The following is a 15,907-nucleotide window of genomic DNA, read 5'->3' on the forward strand; positions in this document are numbered from 1 at the left end:
AACAAAAGGCTATGTTTGAGAGCCTTGAATCGGAGGTTGTGTTGTGGTTTCCTAATACTATTATACTCTCTTGCTCTTTGGGAGCAATGGCATCGCTAAAACAAGGAATGGTGTTGGCAGCCCCAACACCACATTTCAATAGCATTCACAAATGATGTTTTTGCAACTCCATCTCTCAACATTATTATACATTGGCAAAACAATAATTTTCGATAGGCTTATTTTTTATTTTGTTTTGGTAACACTGAAACCGTGTTTCCATCCCAATGCAAGGCTCCCAAACATAGCCTAAATTGCAGCCTAGTCACTTTAAGGAGAGATTATGCACTTACATACTACGTACGCACATACAGACAACATACAATTACATATACACAATAAAATGACCAAAATACCTTAAAAAGTCATTTAGTTAACAGAATCTAAGCTGAACTATTTTATCAACAAACATCAAAAAATTTGCTATACCTTAGAATGAAACAAAAAGGCAATTGAATATAATAAATAAAAAGCTGGGCGGCTTCTTGTAAATACATGACAAGTTGAGGATCCAGAAAAGAGAAAACCACACTTAAAAGCATTCTCCACAAACATGTATCCAACTAGAGGTGGTCGCTAATAAGTCACACACTTTAAAATCATTCTCTCCAAAAACGTATCGAATTAGAGATAGTTAATCTCTAAATGAGTTTTACAGTAACCCAAATCTCAATAGATTTAAATGACCACCAAACTTCTAGCCTTAATTAGTATATCTATCAAACTCTTCAAATATCTTCCAAACTTTCAACTTTGGTCAAGAAAATGGCACCCTGCGTTTACTACCGTTAAACCTTATATATTGGAATGACCAATTCATCCTAAAAAATAAGTAAAGACTACTTTTCTTCCAACTCTCGAACTCAATCTTCTGATTCCTTTGCCTCTAACAACTAAATCCTATAGAAAAATGAAAGCCTTGCCTTGCTCTATTAACCTCCAACATTCATCAAACAAAGAACATTTCACATTCCTAAATGCAGACAATTATATTTATCTTGAGTATAAAGGGAAGTTTGTACATACACTTCTATGGGATAATGGGAATAACATGGTAACTTCAACCCTATAATCAACAGTTAACTCCAATGTTGTACCAACTGTTGTAGAGAAATGTGGTATCTGCTTATAGGTGACAAGTTTCAGGGATATTTGAAAATTGTGAAACTATGGTGGATAAAACCATTTTGATCAAAGGATTGTAGGCATTTGAAAATCACCATTTTTTAAAATAAATATCCAATATCTACAAGTAAACCTCTTCTCAGTTCAATGGTTAGTGGTGCCAAATCATAAATTCATTATCCCCCACCACTGTATTTGGATGTGCATGAACCAGCCTTTTTTAGCAGCTCCAGTCATATGTAACACCAAATCCACATGCTAACCACTTTCATATTGTGGTCGCGCAGCAGATGTTTCAGTTCCATCTTGCTTTCTTTTTGTATTTAAGTTCTCTGATTCTATGATACCCTGCAAATTGATCAGAATACTATTATCTATAGCCCAAGGTATATGATGAGCAGAGGAATCCGTACCTTGAGAACTAAAATGGCAACAGCCTTGCTTAAGACTTCATTATACTCGGGACAAGAAAAATTCTGCAATAGCGCAGTTACAAAAGACTAAGGTTCTCTCTAAGAAAAGAGGTCAGCATTCAGAAGAAAGTAGTGCATGTGCATAAGACAGACCTGTACACAGTTTGGGCAACCTTTGTCTCCCAGGCAGCTACACGTTGTGATAAGTTCCAATGCAGCAGTTAAAAGGTCCCCAAATAGTGGTTGCACCTGAAAAGACAGCTTCAGAAGTTTGAACCATCCAGGTGCATGTCATAATCTAGGATACAAGTAATGCAACAATACCACTCATTGAGATACATACAGTAGAAAATTTGGTATCATTGATTTTGTAAGCTGAATCACAAGCATCTAGCATGTCTTGAGGTAGTTCAGTAGTTCTATTCCCCGTATAGTGCAGTTATGCTGAACTGTTTTTGGGTATAAAACACCTTTCTTAATTTTTATAGTCTACTCACAAAGCTTTTCAGACATACCATGGTGCAGTAAAATTGGATTTATGTGGTGCACCAGATATCTGTCATCTCTTTTTATTTCAAAGATGTAATACTGATTGATCGTCGAAAGTTCTATGCAAGTGCAAATATATATTCTTCTGTTTTAATCAGTAATTAGCCAAAAAAAAGCACTTATTATGAGTGTCTATTGTTGAATGCACTGATGAATTTGTTTTTTTTGCTTTTCATCCAGTAATGCAGTATGAGGATGACCTGACCATAGATATCTGAGAACCCGGACAAGAGATGTCAGGTTTTCAGTTACTGGAAGCCCTACAAATCCTCAGAAGCATGCTACATCCAAGATGCTGTAAAGCCAAAAACTATGCACTTCCAAAACTTGTTTCCCATGTTATGAGAAGCACACTTTAATGGATATGGAAATATACATGCAAAAATTATACTTTCCTTAAAAAGCAACAAATACTATGGAATTAGGGAATTGTGATTTTGAGACATAAATAATAGATGATAACCCAACTTAAAGGTCTTCTACATAATTCATTCGAACATAAAGTCAAGACAAAAAATATTTGAAGCTTTCTCCTCAATTAAAAACATGTATGCTATTATGTTTTTTTTTCATATATTTCACCAATTTTCATGCTAAAAGTTAATCTCTCCTTTGCTCATTTGTTACTTATCAGTTATTAAGAGTTTAACAAATAACGTTTTTTGTTTCTTTTAAGAAATTGACCATTTTTTGTCTTTATACCTAGTACATAAAATGAACCAATCTCTCTCTCTCTCTCTCTCTCTATATATATATATATATATACAAATATTTATTTATTTATATATAATAAAAATTGATATTTACATTATATGAGCAAAAGGCTAACAAATTAGATAATTAGTCCTGGATATAATACTAGTATCATATAGCACAATAACCGACTTTTTTTACTTCTAAATTCTGAAAAACTTTAACTTTGACTAATTCACATCTTAAAATTTCCTAGCCATTTTCCCTTCCCTACTTCGCATGAACTTAAAAGTCCTCGTTTCTAGCTTCTGCTTCCAAATTAATTCTTGATTTTGATTTGCTCTTTGACAATGTTGGTCCAATGACAATTACTAAATACCAGGCAATACCATGCTACCCATACTCCTAGCCATTGTTCAAGCTCTTACAACCGGCGTGGAGGGGCCACCTCATTACATTGAACTAGACCACTCTACCCCACTGGTGATGGTCCAACTAATGCCATAATCATAGAACTTCATGCCACCAAGGATATCTCAAGTATCTTCCAACTAAGACTGCCATCACATAAGGTTCTACTGAAAATAATTTCCTTTACGACACCCTTGATAATCTCATTGTTAAGGTATAAGGTTATTGAGTAAGACTCTTGGAGTCCAATTTCCTACAAGTGATAAGTACTGCATTTAACAATGGCTGGACTGAAGCCAAGTTCAATGAACTATTAAGCTCCCTTACATACCTAAGAAGATGGATGAAGAGATGCTAGCCTGGTGGTCAGTAAATTTTGAACAAACAACATATACTCATCCCTATCATCTGCCACACTGTTTGTTATAAGGGAGTGGAGCAGATACAAAACTCAACATTGTAATAAACCCATGTAACACAGACTCTTCTAACAGGCCACCGCACCCGCATCGCACCTCACCCATGTGGGTGCGACACTTGGACACGTCTTCCTTTGTGTCAGGTGAAGTCAACTATACTGAGGTCCATTTCTATCCAAAAGTAAATTCAGTTAACCCTAACCAAATCCAGTTTATATATATATACCGTCCTTGCACCCAAGTTTTTTTAAAGTGCCGCATCGCCGCATCCGCACCCACACCTATGTGACATAATAATAAACCCACTGGATCTAGCTAATCAATTTCTTCTTGAACTGTACGAAAGCACCTGGTGAAATGCATGTGCCAGCTAAGAACTATACAACAATTTCTTATAATTTTCCACATTAGACCATAGTTGCATTTCATCTCTAAATTACTATAACATGGACTCTTCTATCAGGGCACCGCACCCGCACCCAGGCGTTGCGACACTTGGACACAACTTCCTTTGTGTTAGGTGAAGTCAACCACACTGAGGTCCATTTCTATCCAAAAGTAGATTCAATTAACCCTAATCAAGTCCATTTATATATATATATATATATATATATATATATATATATATATATATATATACCCTCCCCGCACCCAAGTTTTTTTTTAAAGTGCCACATCGCCACATCCGCACCTATGTGACATAGCTTACATGAGAGTTTAGTTTATAAATATATATCAAATTCGACCGAAAGTTTTGCTACCTTAACTTATCAAAATGTCAGAAGCACAAGCTTATCCTGTTATAAAAAATGATTGGATGGTACAAAAACTCCATCTTAGCTAATCAGCATTCATGGAAGTGCTATCCTAGGTTGACCATCAAAAAGTAAAGAAGAAAGACTACGACACATGGAGTTATAGAGCTGCTTTGAGAAAACTTGGTAGCTGACATAGGTGTTTCAATGATCTCTCCTGCATTGTAGAAGCAGGACCATTGTGTCGGCGGCATACTCTGTCCAATGAGTAAAGCAAGAATATTGGGCATGGTTTCACTTTTATCATCAGCCGTTATTGTAATGAAACAAGCGGAAATACAATAGAAAACCCACTAAGGGTTAACAAGAATACAAGAGCCACTATGGGCAAGAACAAAAATAAATCTTATTCACTTGGAAGAATGCCTAACAAAGCATGAAAAATACAATAGAGAGACTGCCTTAAAATAGGCACAAGGGGACTCAAATGGGCTGGTCCAACTGGTCGTTGGACCAGTCCCAACAACTATAAATATAGCCATTGGGACTGGTCCACGACTAGTTGGATTGGTCCAACAGCTATAAAATACAACAGCAAAAAAAATAAAAATAAAAAACAATAAAAATACATTTTATGAGTCATCACCTAGTGGGCCAACACCTATTACACAAGTGAAAAGACTGAAATACCCCTAATGGATATTTCAATTTATATATATATATATATATATATATATATATATATATATATATATATATATATATATACTAACAATACATAACACTATAATTTAACACCTTCCCTCAAATTTATGATGTGACCACACAAAGTTTGCCAAGAAGAGATATGACCACTAAAAGTTTGCCAAGAAGAGATACAAAACGAGGTGAAGGCAAGACCTTAGTAAAAAAGTCCTTCAACTGATATTCCGAAGTCACATAGGAAAACTCAATAGTTCCTCTCAGGTATTCCTCTCGAACATAGTGACAGTCCATCTCTATATGTTTGGTTCGTTCGTGGAAGGTATGGTTGCTTGTAGTGATATTACTCTTATTGTCGTAGCATATCTTCGAAGGATTAGAGATGACAACCCATATCTTTGAGAAGACTCAACCAGATAATCTCCATAATTGTTATTGCCATGACTTAATATTCAACTTCGGTGGATGATAAAAAGACCTATTGTTTCTTACACGTCCAAGATATAAGTCTCCTAAAACACATAGAAACTAGTAGTTGATATTCTATAATTAAGATTACCTTCTCAATCTGCATCAATATAAGCAATTAAATTTAAAAATGAAGAGAATGATAGAAATAACCCATTTTTCTTAATAAAGAAGCTTAGAAAGTCCCAAATTTGTATTAATTTAAATAATCAAATTATAACAATCACCCTAACATAGGTAGCCAATCTGGTGGCTTATCCTTCCAATGCAGATTATTACAGGATCGTAACATAAGAAGAAATAACCCATGACAAAAAATGACCCTTTATGTAAGACACTCTTGACACAGAAAAATTGAAGACCAGATCTCCACCCTTCCAAAGTAGCAATTACTCTCCTACGTAGAATTCTTGATATATTTGACAATTTTTAAAACAACACTCATGGAAACCATAGTTGGTGTAGGTTAAAACTAACTGGCTAAATGCACAACATGAGCAATGTTTGTCCCTGTAATGGATAAGTAGGTCAATAATCCAATGAGTTGCCTGTATGGAGTTGGATCTTCAAAAGGAGTCTCATCCATCAATCTTAATTTTATATTCACGACCTCCGATGTGTCAACCTTCTTATTATCAGAAATTTCAGATTTGCCAATAATATCTGCAACAAGCTTCATTCGAGTCAAGATATATCCTCTAGTTGAGTAAGTCACTTCGACACCTAGAAAGAAAACCAAGGTCAGACATATCAAAATGATTTTTAAGAATATTTTTAATTTCCTCAACCCCTTTTTTGTCACTCCCTGTAATGATCATATCATCAACATATAATAGAAGAATAACAATGTTAGTACCTGTATCTTTAACAAAAAGAGCAGTGCTAATATAACATGATTTATAACCCAAGTTTAACATTACTTTGTTAAACCTGCTTTGGAGGCTTTCTTAAGCCCATACAAAGTTTTCTTAAATGAAGAACCTTTCCTCTCTTGACCTCAAAGCCATGAGGAGGATCCATGTACACTTCTCATTTAGGTCACCATTCAAAAAGACATTCTTGAGATCAAGTTGGTAAATAGGTCACTTCCTAATAGATGCTAAAGCAATGAATGTTCGTACACTAGTCATACGAGCTAAGGCCGCTTCATAGTCAATCTCATATTCTTGGGAATAACCTTTGGCCACTAGCCTAGCCTTATATATTTCTAAGGATCAATCCCTTTTTCTTTTGACTTTATAAACTCACCTACATCCTATGGCCTTTTTCCTATATGCAACAGTTGAATTTTCCAGGCCTTGGCCTTCTCGAGGGCTCCTAGTTCTAGATTCATGACATTAACCTATTCGAGAATATCTTTAGCCTCATTGTAGGTTGAAGGTTCATGAAATGAGTGGATAGACATAATACATGCTCTATATCTAGGTAAAAATGGCTCATAGGACACAAACCTTTCAGGAGGTCTAAAGGTTCTACTGGATTTCCTAACACTAATTTCTCCAAGATTTTGGTTCGGAGAAAACCTATCAAGTGCACATGAAGGGTTTTCAATAGTTTTTCTAGAATAAATTTGAATATCACGATTCTGAGTATCCTCTAAGGGAACACCAAAATCATCAATATGAATATCATCGTCATGATCATTATCAACATATATAATTTCATCATAAGCTTTCTTAGGAAAAAAATCAAATAAAAAGGAATACTCAAGATCATTCTTAGGCTTATCCAAATCAAAACCATTTTCATTTTAGATAAAATTCACATTTCCTGAAATATATAATGTCATTTTTCATTATGAAAATATCGTCAAGAATATAAAGTCCAAAGATCATTTGATTAGCCTACAAGAAATACAAAGAGAATAGGTGCACAAAGGCACAATAAAAGACTCACAAAGGAGCACAAATGCACAAAGGCATAAAAAAAGTTATCTTTTATTGAGGGAGAAAACACTCCAAAAGCATTACATTACAATGTGGAAACACCCCTTATTTATAGACAACAATGGGACCCAAGGAGGGGCTCCCATACTGACGTTGTAGCCCCTCCAACAGTCATATTTATGACCATTGGAGAGGTCCAACGTCTATTATGTAGACCCCTCATTCAATAATAAAAAAGAAAAAAGAAAAAAGAAAAAAGAGAAAAGATAAAGAAAAAGAAAATGCATATTCAAGTGAATATACATGTTACATGTGAAAAGATAAATTTACCCCTAAAGGATATTACAAAGAAAATATATATTTATATACATATATAAATAGATAGATACATAGACATATATATGGAATATATATGTATATGTATCTCTCTTTCTATATATATAAATATATATTAGATACAATTTAACACCCCCCTCAAACTTATGATGTACAACAACAACAACAACAACAACAACTACGCCTTCATCCCAAAACAATTGGGGTCAGCGATATGAACCAAAAAAGAAATTCATTTTGGGTCTTCCACATGAATCCTTTTCCTCCAATCATTTCTATCCAACGCCATGTCCTCGGTGAGGTTCAAAGCATTCATATCCTTTCCTATCATCTCCATCCAAGTCTTTCTAGGCCTACCCCGACCTCTTTTAACTAATATATTTTCCCATTTCTCCAACCTTCTAACTGGAGCATCATTAGGCCTTCGCCGAATATGTCCAAACCACCGTAAACGATTCTCTCGCATCTTATTTTCAATGGGTGCAACACCTACCTTCTTACGTATCTCTTCGTTCCGAATCTTATCTTTTATTGTATTTCCACACATCCATCTAAGCATCCGCATCTCAGCTACACTCATTTTTTGAATATGATGTCTCTTGGCAGCCCAACATTCCGTACCATATAGTAAAGCGGGTCTAATAGTCGTCCTATAAAACTTTCCCTTCAACCGCAATGGCATTCTACGATCGCACAGCACTCCAGTAGCACTTTTCCATTTCATCCCCTCAAACTTATGATGTAATAACTAAAAATTTGCCAACGAGAAAATTGAATCTATGAGAACAAAGCGCCTTAGTAAAAAAGTCAGCCAGTTGATATTCTGATGTTACATAAGGAACTATAACTTTCTTCAGATATTCTTCTTTAACATAGTGGCAGTCCATTTCGATATGCTTTGTGCGCTTATGAAAGGTATGATTTTTAGCAATGTAGATTGCACTCTTGTTATCACAACACAACTTCGTGGGCCCTTGAACATGAACTCCCATGTCCTCTAATAGAGGGCGAATCCAAACAATCTCTATGATTGTAGTTGCCATGGCTCGGTATTCAGCCTCAGTAGATGATAAGGACACCTTTTGTTGCTTTTTGCATTTCCAAAAAATTAATGATTCACCTAAAAACACGTAAAAACCAATGATGGAGTAACGATTATTTGAATCACCTTTACAATCAAAGTCAGTATAAGCAATTAAATTTAACTCAAAAGATGAAGATATAAATGCTCCCTTATTCAAAAATCCCTTTATATATCTGATGATTTGGAGAATTGCACTCATATGAACTGATGTAGGTGCATGCTGGAATTGACTTGCAACATAAACGACATGTGAAATATCAGGCAAATGCATGTTTAGTTTGAGATAGGCAACTTCAATGCTTAAAAAATATGTCAGAAATCCCAAGTCTGACATTTCAAATTTATCTTTTAGTATAGACTTTATACTCTTAATTCCTTTAGCATAATCACCTGTAATTTGCATATCATTAACATATAATAATAAAATCATAATTCCTGCATTGGATTTCTTGACAAACAAGGCCGTGTCAGTAAAACATAAAGTAAATCCATTTTCTATCATTAAATTATTAAACTGATCATACCAAGCTTTGGGAGCTTGTTTCAAACCATAAAGAACTTTTCATAGGCGAAAACCTTTACCTTTAGAAACATCCATTCTTGGAGAAGCATCCAGGAACATCCATTCTTGGAGAAGCATCCAATATAGACTTCTTTGTTTAGATCACCATTTAAAAAGGCATTTTCGACATCCATTTGATATATGTTTTATTTTTTAATTGAAGCAATAATAATAAGAAACCTAACAATAACCATATGCGCAACGGGGGCAAAAGTTTCATCGTAGTCTATCCCATATTCTTGACTATACCCTTTGACAACTAGACAAACTTTATACCTTTTAAGAGACCCATCACTCTTGGTCTTGACCTTAAAAACCCATCTATATCCTATAGTCTTCTTTCTACTAGGAAGATCTTGAAATTCCCAAGTTTTAGGTTTTCTAAGAACTTCAAGTTCATTATCCATAGCTTCCCTTCATTCGACAATTTTCTTGGCTTCTTCAAAGGTTTTAGGTTCTACATATGAATGGATGGCACTAAGGCATGCTTTATATTTAGGTGAGAAGGATTCATAAGATATAAACCTAGAAGGAATTCTCCTAGCTCTTTCGGTTCTTCGAGGATTTAGATCATCTGTAGAGGTAGGCTCACTAGATTCACTATATTTCTCAATTGCACTTCTAAAAGTGTTTCTATCTCTATGTGTTTAGGTGATAGGGTCACTAGATGTTCTTTCTTTGATAGGATGATCAATAGATTGATAAGAAGAGTTGTTATTCTCTTCTATATTTTCATTATCACTAAGATCAAAATATACGAGTTCATCATCATTAGAAACATCATCATTTCTAGATAACAATTCAAACAAAAAAGAATAATCCACATTTTCTTTATGAGGTTCGCATTCTTTAAAACCACTAACATTTTCTAAAAAGGTTACTTTCTTAGAAACATATAATTTATCATTTTTGATATCATATCATAGCATCTAAAACCTTTTTGAGTTTCGGAATATCCAAGAACTGCACAAAGAATAACTTTTGGTGAGAGTTTATCATTTTTATCCATAAGAACAAAACATTTGCATCCAAAGACTCTCAACCTATTGTAGTCGGGTCCTTTTTGATATAGAATTTCAAAATGTGAGATTTTATTTAAATTTTTTGATGAAAGACGATTTATAAGATAAACAGATGCAAGAGCCGCCTCAACCCAAAATCTTTTATAAGTATTTTGAAAAATAAGCAAAGTTCTAGTAGTTTCAATAATAGGTCTATGTTTTTTTTCGGCTAAACCATTTTGCTGAGGTGTTTTGGGACAAGATTTTTGATGAACAATTCTATAGTTTTCAAGATAATTTTTAAATTCATTTGAAAGATATTCACCTCCAGAGTCAGTGTAATGTCATGCATTTTCATACTTAGTCAATTTGAAATTTTTAAAAAATTTGTCCATGTACGGGGAAAATTGATGAACCTCCAATATTAGGAATACATTATTTGAGTCTGGGCTTGGCCTAGATCTTATCGACAAGGTCGATATGAGCCAACAAAAAAGTAATCAAGAGTTTTATTTTTGACCTTTAAATTCAAGCGAACTTTGGGTTAAATTCGACCGAATTTCAGAAGCAAAATTTGAAGTTTATATCGTTGGGTGTGCCTCGAAATTCTGAGTGCAACAATATTTTACTTTTCCCAATCCAAGCTACGGTTGACCCGAAAATCTTTTTTTTTCAAAAAAGGACCGCCTCGACGGGCTGGGTATGGATTTGGATCGGACTGGATCCAAATCCATGTGATCCAAATTAATATGGATATAGACTCAGTCCAAGACCCATATTGATTAAGAATTGATCTAGTTTAGGATCCAAATGGATTTTGGGTATGGATTTGGATCTCGAATCCGGATCCAAAATCCAGATCCGATTATCATGTAGCTTTAAATTCGAATTATAGGTTAAAATAAAGTAAATTTTAAAGTTAAAAAGACTCCCAGAGGGATGAGGCACCCTCTGGAAGCTTCTGAATAATTATTTATTAATAATTAATTAATAAATAATTAAAATAATATTAAATAAAAATTAATTCCGAATTTTGAAAGTTACCTAATGTTGAATCTCTAGAAGAATCTACCTTAACCCTAACATAAAGAGAGAAAAAGGTAAGTAAGGGTAAAAGAAGGTAAGGGAAAAAATGAAAGTTTGAAAAAGTTACTAAAAAGGGGGAGTTAGAGAAAAAACAAGAAAAGTAAAAAGGTGGAGATAGAGTGGAATCCCAAATGAGAAACCCTAGAGGGGTATCACCTCTAGGGCCTTCATTATTTAAAAAAAGAAAAACTAAGGGGGAGCGTGAACTAGAGAGAGAGAGAGAGAGAGAGAGAGAGAGAGAGAGAAGAGAAGGAAGAAGGAAGAAGGAAGAAGGAAGAAGGAAGAAGGAAGAAGGAAGAAGGAAGAAGAGGAGACCCACTTCTTCTCCAGGTATCCGTCACCTTTTTCGGTCTTCCAAAACTTATTTCGATCCTTTCTTTCAAGCTTTAAAAAGGTAAGGGTGTTCTCTCTTATCTCGGATGAGAAAAAGAACCTAAATACGCTTTAGGCAATATTTTTGTAAGGAGCCATAGATTCTATCTTGATTTTCCATTATTTAATCCATGGAAATCGAAGTAGGTAGGTCTAGAATATGTGAGATTTGATTTCCTATGCTATTTCTGTATGTTTTTGTCTTCTTCTCCAATTATATATATATATATATATATATATATATATATATATATATATATATATATATATATATATATATATATATATATATATATATATATATATATATATGTGTGTGTGTGTGTGTGTGTGTGTGTGTGCGCGCGCGTGTGTGTCTTGGGCTGGACTGCTGTTCATGAAAAAAAATTTAATTCCTATATATATATATATATATATATATATATATATATATAGTGAGATCCAGCTGATCGGCTGGACTGAACTGGGACAACTCAGTCCCAACCGACTGATTCAGCTGGACTGGGTTACTGTTAAAAAACAAATTCAGAAATTGTATATTGGGCAGGCCTGCTATGAAAAAAAAATGTATGTTGGGCAGGCTGGTGTTCTGCTAGGCCCAGCCGACTGAGTCAGCTGGCAGGTACAGGGCTTGAGCCCGGCTGGGCTCAGCCTGGTCAGTTCAGACAGAAAAAACAAAAAAATGGGCTTGTCAAAGTGTGACTGGGCTGCCATATGTCTGGCAGAGCCCAGTCGACTGAGCTCGGCTGGGCTGGGGTCAAGCCCCAGCAGACTGGGTCGGTTGGGCTCGGTCTGGACAGATTTGAGAAAAAAAAACAGAACACGAAAAAAAAAAATTGTTACATATAATGCTGGGCCTAGCTGACTGGGTCAGCTGGGAAGTTGGCTAAGTCAGCCCCCAGCTGACTGGGTCGGCTGGGCAGGAGGTCTGGTGGGTTTAGCACTGTACTAGACCCAACCGACTGGGTCGGCTGGGCCAGTTGCCTACAAACTTTACAAATTTTTTTTTAATATAAAACGATGTTGGCAAAGTATAGAAAAATTTGGTGCTTGCCGAATTAGAAAATCTGGAATTTTTCTCACAAGTGTTGCATGTAAATTCATGACTGATATGTATTTTAAAATGCCGATATGGATTATGTGGACTTGATATTCAGATTTATGCGTATTGGATGCGTTGTCTTATGATGATGAAAATTCAGTCTAGTGTATTAATTTTTCCAGATTTTTCCTATTATGAATGATTAGGCTTTACTCTTGCTTAAATTTAGCTTTGCATGCTTATGGTTGAGTAAGTATACATGCTCAATGTTTCTAATGCAATATTACTTATAAGTGCATCTTGTGGGCATGTGCAAATCATGAAGTTTTGATTAATTTGCATATGTATCTTTGCACGGTCATTCACATGTGAGCATGAATTGACTCATGAAAGGAATTATGTATTTGACATGATCATGTGAACACATGCATGGGAAAATTGTTGTTCATGAACATCTTTGTTGAGCATGTGTGAATGTGCATTTAAAAGCATGACAAAAGAATGCATAAGTGTGGCATTTTCATTATGATTTTTGCATGGGATGCATCGATGGTCAAAAGTGGATCATCGTAGGCCAGGTAGGCCTTGAGCAGGTGATGCTCCATGTTTAGCGTTCTTATGCATCACAAAAATCAACTTAATGTTATTAAACTAATTGCATTGTCTCATGTGATAACGAGCCGTGGTCCCGTGATGAGTTTTGCATGTTGAATTGCGAAACGAATGTTTGTTTTTTTGCATACTGAATTGTAAAACAAAGAATTGAAATACATCATTATTTTAAATGAAAAGACAAAGAAAACAGTGTAATTAATATTTTCCTGGATGTCCCTTCTTTAGTGTGGGAATCCTGGACTACGGTCTTGAGGAACCGTGAGGATACTAAAGCTCCGTATGCGTTTGTGCCCCCGAACCCAACTAGGTGGTTCACCTCCCGGCCACGGTTTTAGGAAGATTCCAGCATTTTGCCTTAAGGTGGTGTGTAGACACAACGGTTGTTATTGGTATACCAAAAAAATGACATTAGTTGATGCTGAATTTCCTAATGTCCTGACATTAGATGCTGAATTCTAATGTTCTGATGGATGATACTGAATCCTGAAGTCGGTTGAGGGCCAAGTAGAAAACCCAGTATTAAAATACCAATTTGTGTGCTAAGCTACAACTGAAAACCCAACTTGAACTCGAGAATTGTTTACCCGTTTTGAGTATCCGCGGGTTATGATAATAAAAAGAGAAACAATAATGGTGTACATTAAATAAGGACATGCATACAAAAGAAAACTCTGATAAAAGATAATAATTTATTCATGGATGTGCATTAAAATCATGCATATTCCTATTATGCATTAGATCATGCATATTTACTTGTTCTCTTGGGATAAATTAATGATTGCATGGTATTTGCTCCCTAATGTATGATAAATGTTTTCTATTGCTTAATAGTGGTCTCTATTGTTTAATCATTGTTTCCTCTTACTTAATAATAGTTCTCTAATGCATGAAGGGTTAATTAAACTATGAATTTGTTATAATTGAATCCCTCTAAAATATTGCATAAATCTTATTTAGATTCTTTTTACTTATTTGATTCATTAGAGGGACTCGTACACAAGATCTTTGATTCTGACACCCTTACTTTTGTGTTTTTCATAGACTCTGAGGCCCAGTGATGGGACCTGCGATTACGAGGAGCAACGAGGGCTACGCGACTGCTTGACAATTTGTTTTAGGAACAGAGTGACTCCACCTTTTTTTGGACTATTTATATTTACTTGCATATGTTCTCAGGCTTTATGTTTTTAATTAATAAAGTTGGTTTGGATGATGGTAGTGTAAGATCCCTTGCGGTTGTAGAATGATTATGACTTTAAAGGCCCCAGTCTTTGGGATTGTTTTCGCAAAATAAAAAAAAATACCACTTTTTAACGGGTATGAGTTAGGGTTGTTACAACTTTGGTATCAAAGCACACCACAAAATCTTACATTTTTACCATATTTTTATACCAAATTGTTTTTTTGGTAAGTGTGCTATGTCCAAAATGTCAGCAAGTCACGCCTTGTGTTCTAGAGTAGTCTCTATCACTGGTAAGGCTATTTGGTACTGTTAAGAATGTTTAAAGTCTTGTGATGACATGCTAGTATAGTTGAATGTAAATTCCTTTTTGGTGTACATTAGGAATGGTAATATGATTATATTAATGTCATTGTATTTGAGATCAATCCTAAGAGGATAGGATCGATCAGGCTATGACCTTCAAAAAAAAAATTCATATGGTAGATGTCATCAACGTACGAAAGCCTCGACTTCGGACGTTGCCTCTCCCGCTAACTGGCAGGAGCAGACCATGGCTACACACGTACAAGAGCAGGCGACGCTGACACCCACGTGTGTCCACCCTGTCGAGGTCACTCTAAATCCCGACAATGTCACATATGAGAAATTCTTAAAGTTGGATCCACCAACTTTTTCTAGGAAGGCCGACCTAGAGACCGTAGAGAGCTGGGTCGAGGAGACTGAGTGGACTTTCGACATCCTACCTATTCCCAAGGACAAGAAGATCGCTTTTGGCACGTACCGTCTGAAGGGTGATGCCAAGTGGTGGGACACCCTGCGAAGGGTAAAGTACAATGAAGTAGAGGTGACTCCCTATGAGGTTTTCAGGGAAGAATTTCTGAACACCTATTTTCTCTCCTATACACGGGAGCAGATGCAGCAAAAGTTCATCAAGCTGACACAAGGGAACATGAGCGTGGTAGACTATACCACCAAGTTCAGGAACTTGGAGCGTTATTGCCCAAGCCTGTTCACTAATGACAAGGCCAAGGCGACTAAATATGTTCGTGGGCTGAAGGACGGACTTCGAGTCCGTGTGATGATGAGCTGACCCACTACACTCAGCGATGCTATAGAGTCTGCGACGATCCTGAACGAGGAATGAGAGAGGTACAAGGATGGACCGC

At 35.6% G+C, this 15,907-nt stretch overlaps 1 protein-coding gene across 6 annotated transcripts in view; it reads right to left on the minus strand.

Annotated features, from left to right (window-relative positions):
* Positions 1-1,238: 1,238 nt before the first annotated feature.
* The window catches only part of LOC149818886 (UBQ, helicase-c and DEAD-like helicase domain-containing protein), a 257,306-nt gene continuing 242,637 nt past the window's right edge, over positions 1,239-15,907 (minus strand). For all 6 annotated transcript variants that reach the window (XR_016427405.1, XM_089985761.1, XM_089985760.1 and 3 more), the window contains 3 exons: positions 1,731-1,826; positions 1,578-1,640; positions 1,239-1,512 (listed from right to left, as the gene is read on the minus strand). Coding sequence is in view for 5 of the 6 variants with exons in the window: in XM_089985761.1 (XP_089841887.1) it covers positions 1,423-1,512; positions 1,578-1,640; positions 1,731-1,826 (249 nt within the window). In the remaining variant the exon portion in view is untranslated. The remainder of the gene's footprint in view (positions 1,513-1,577; positions 1,641-1,730; positions 1,827-15,907) is intronic.

This window comes from Nuphar pumila, chromosome 13, assembly GCF_984573655.1.
Source record: "Nuphar pumila chromosome 13, dmNupPumi1.hap1.1, whole genome shotgun sequence".
Taxonomy (NCBI): Eukaryota; Viridiplantae; Streptophyta; class Magnoliopsida; order Nymphaeales; family Nymphaeaceae; genus Nuphar; species Nuphar pumila.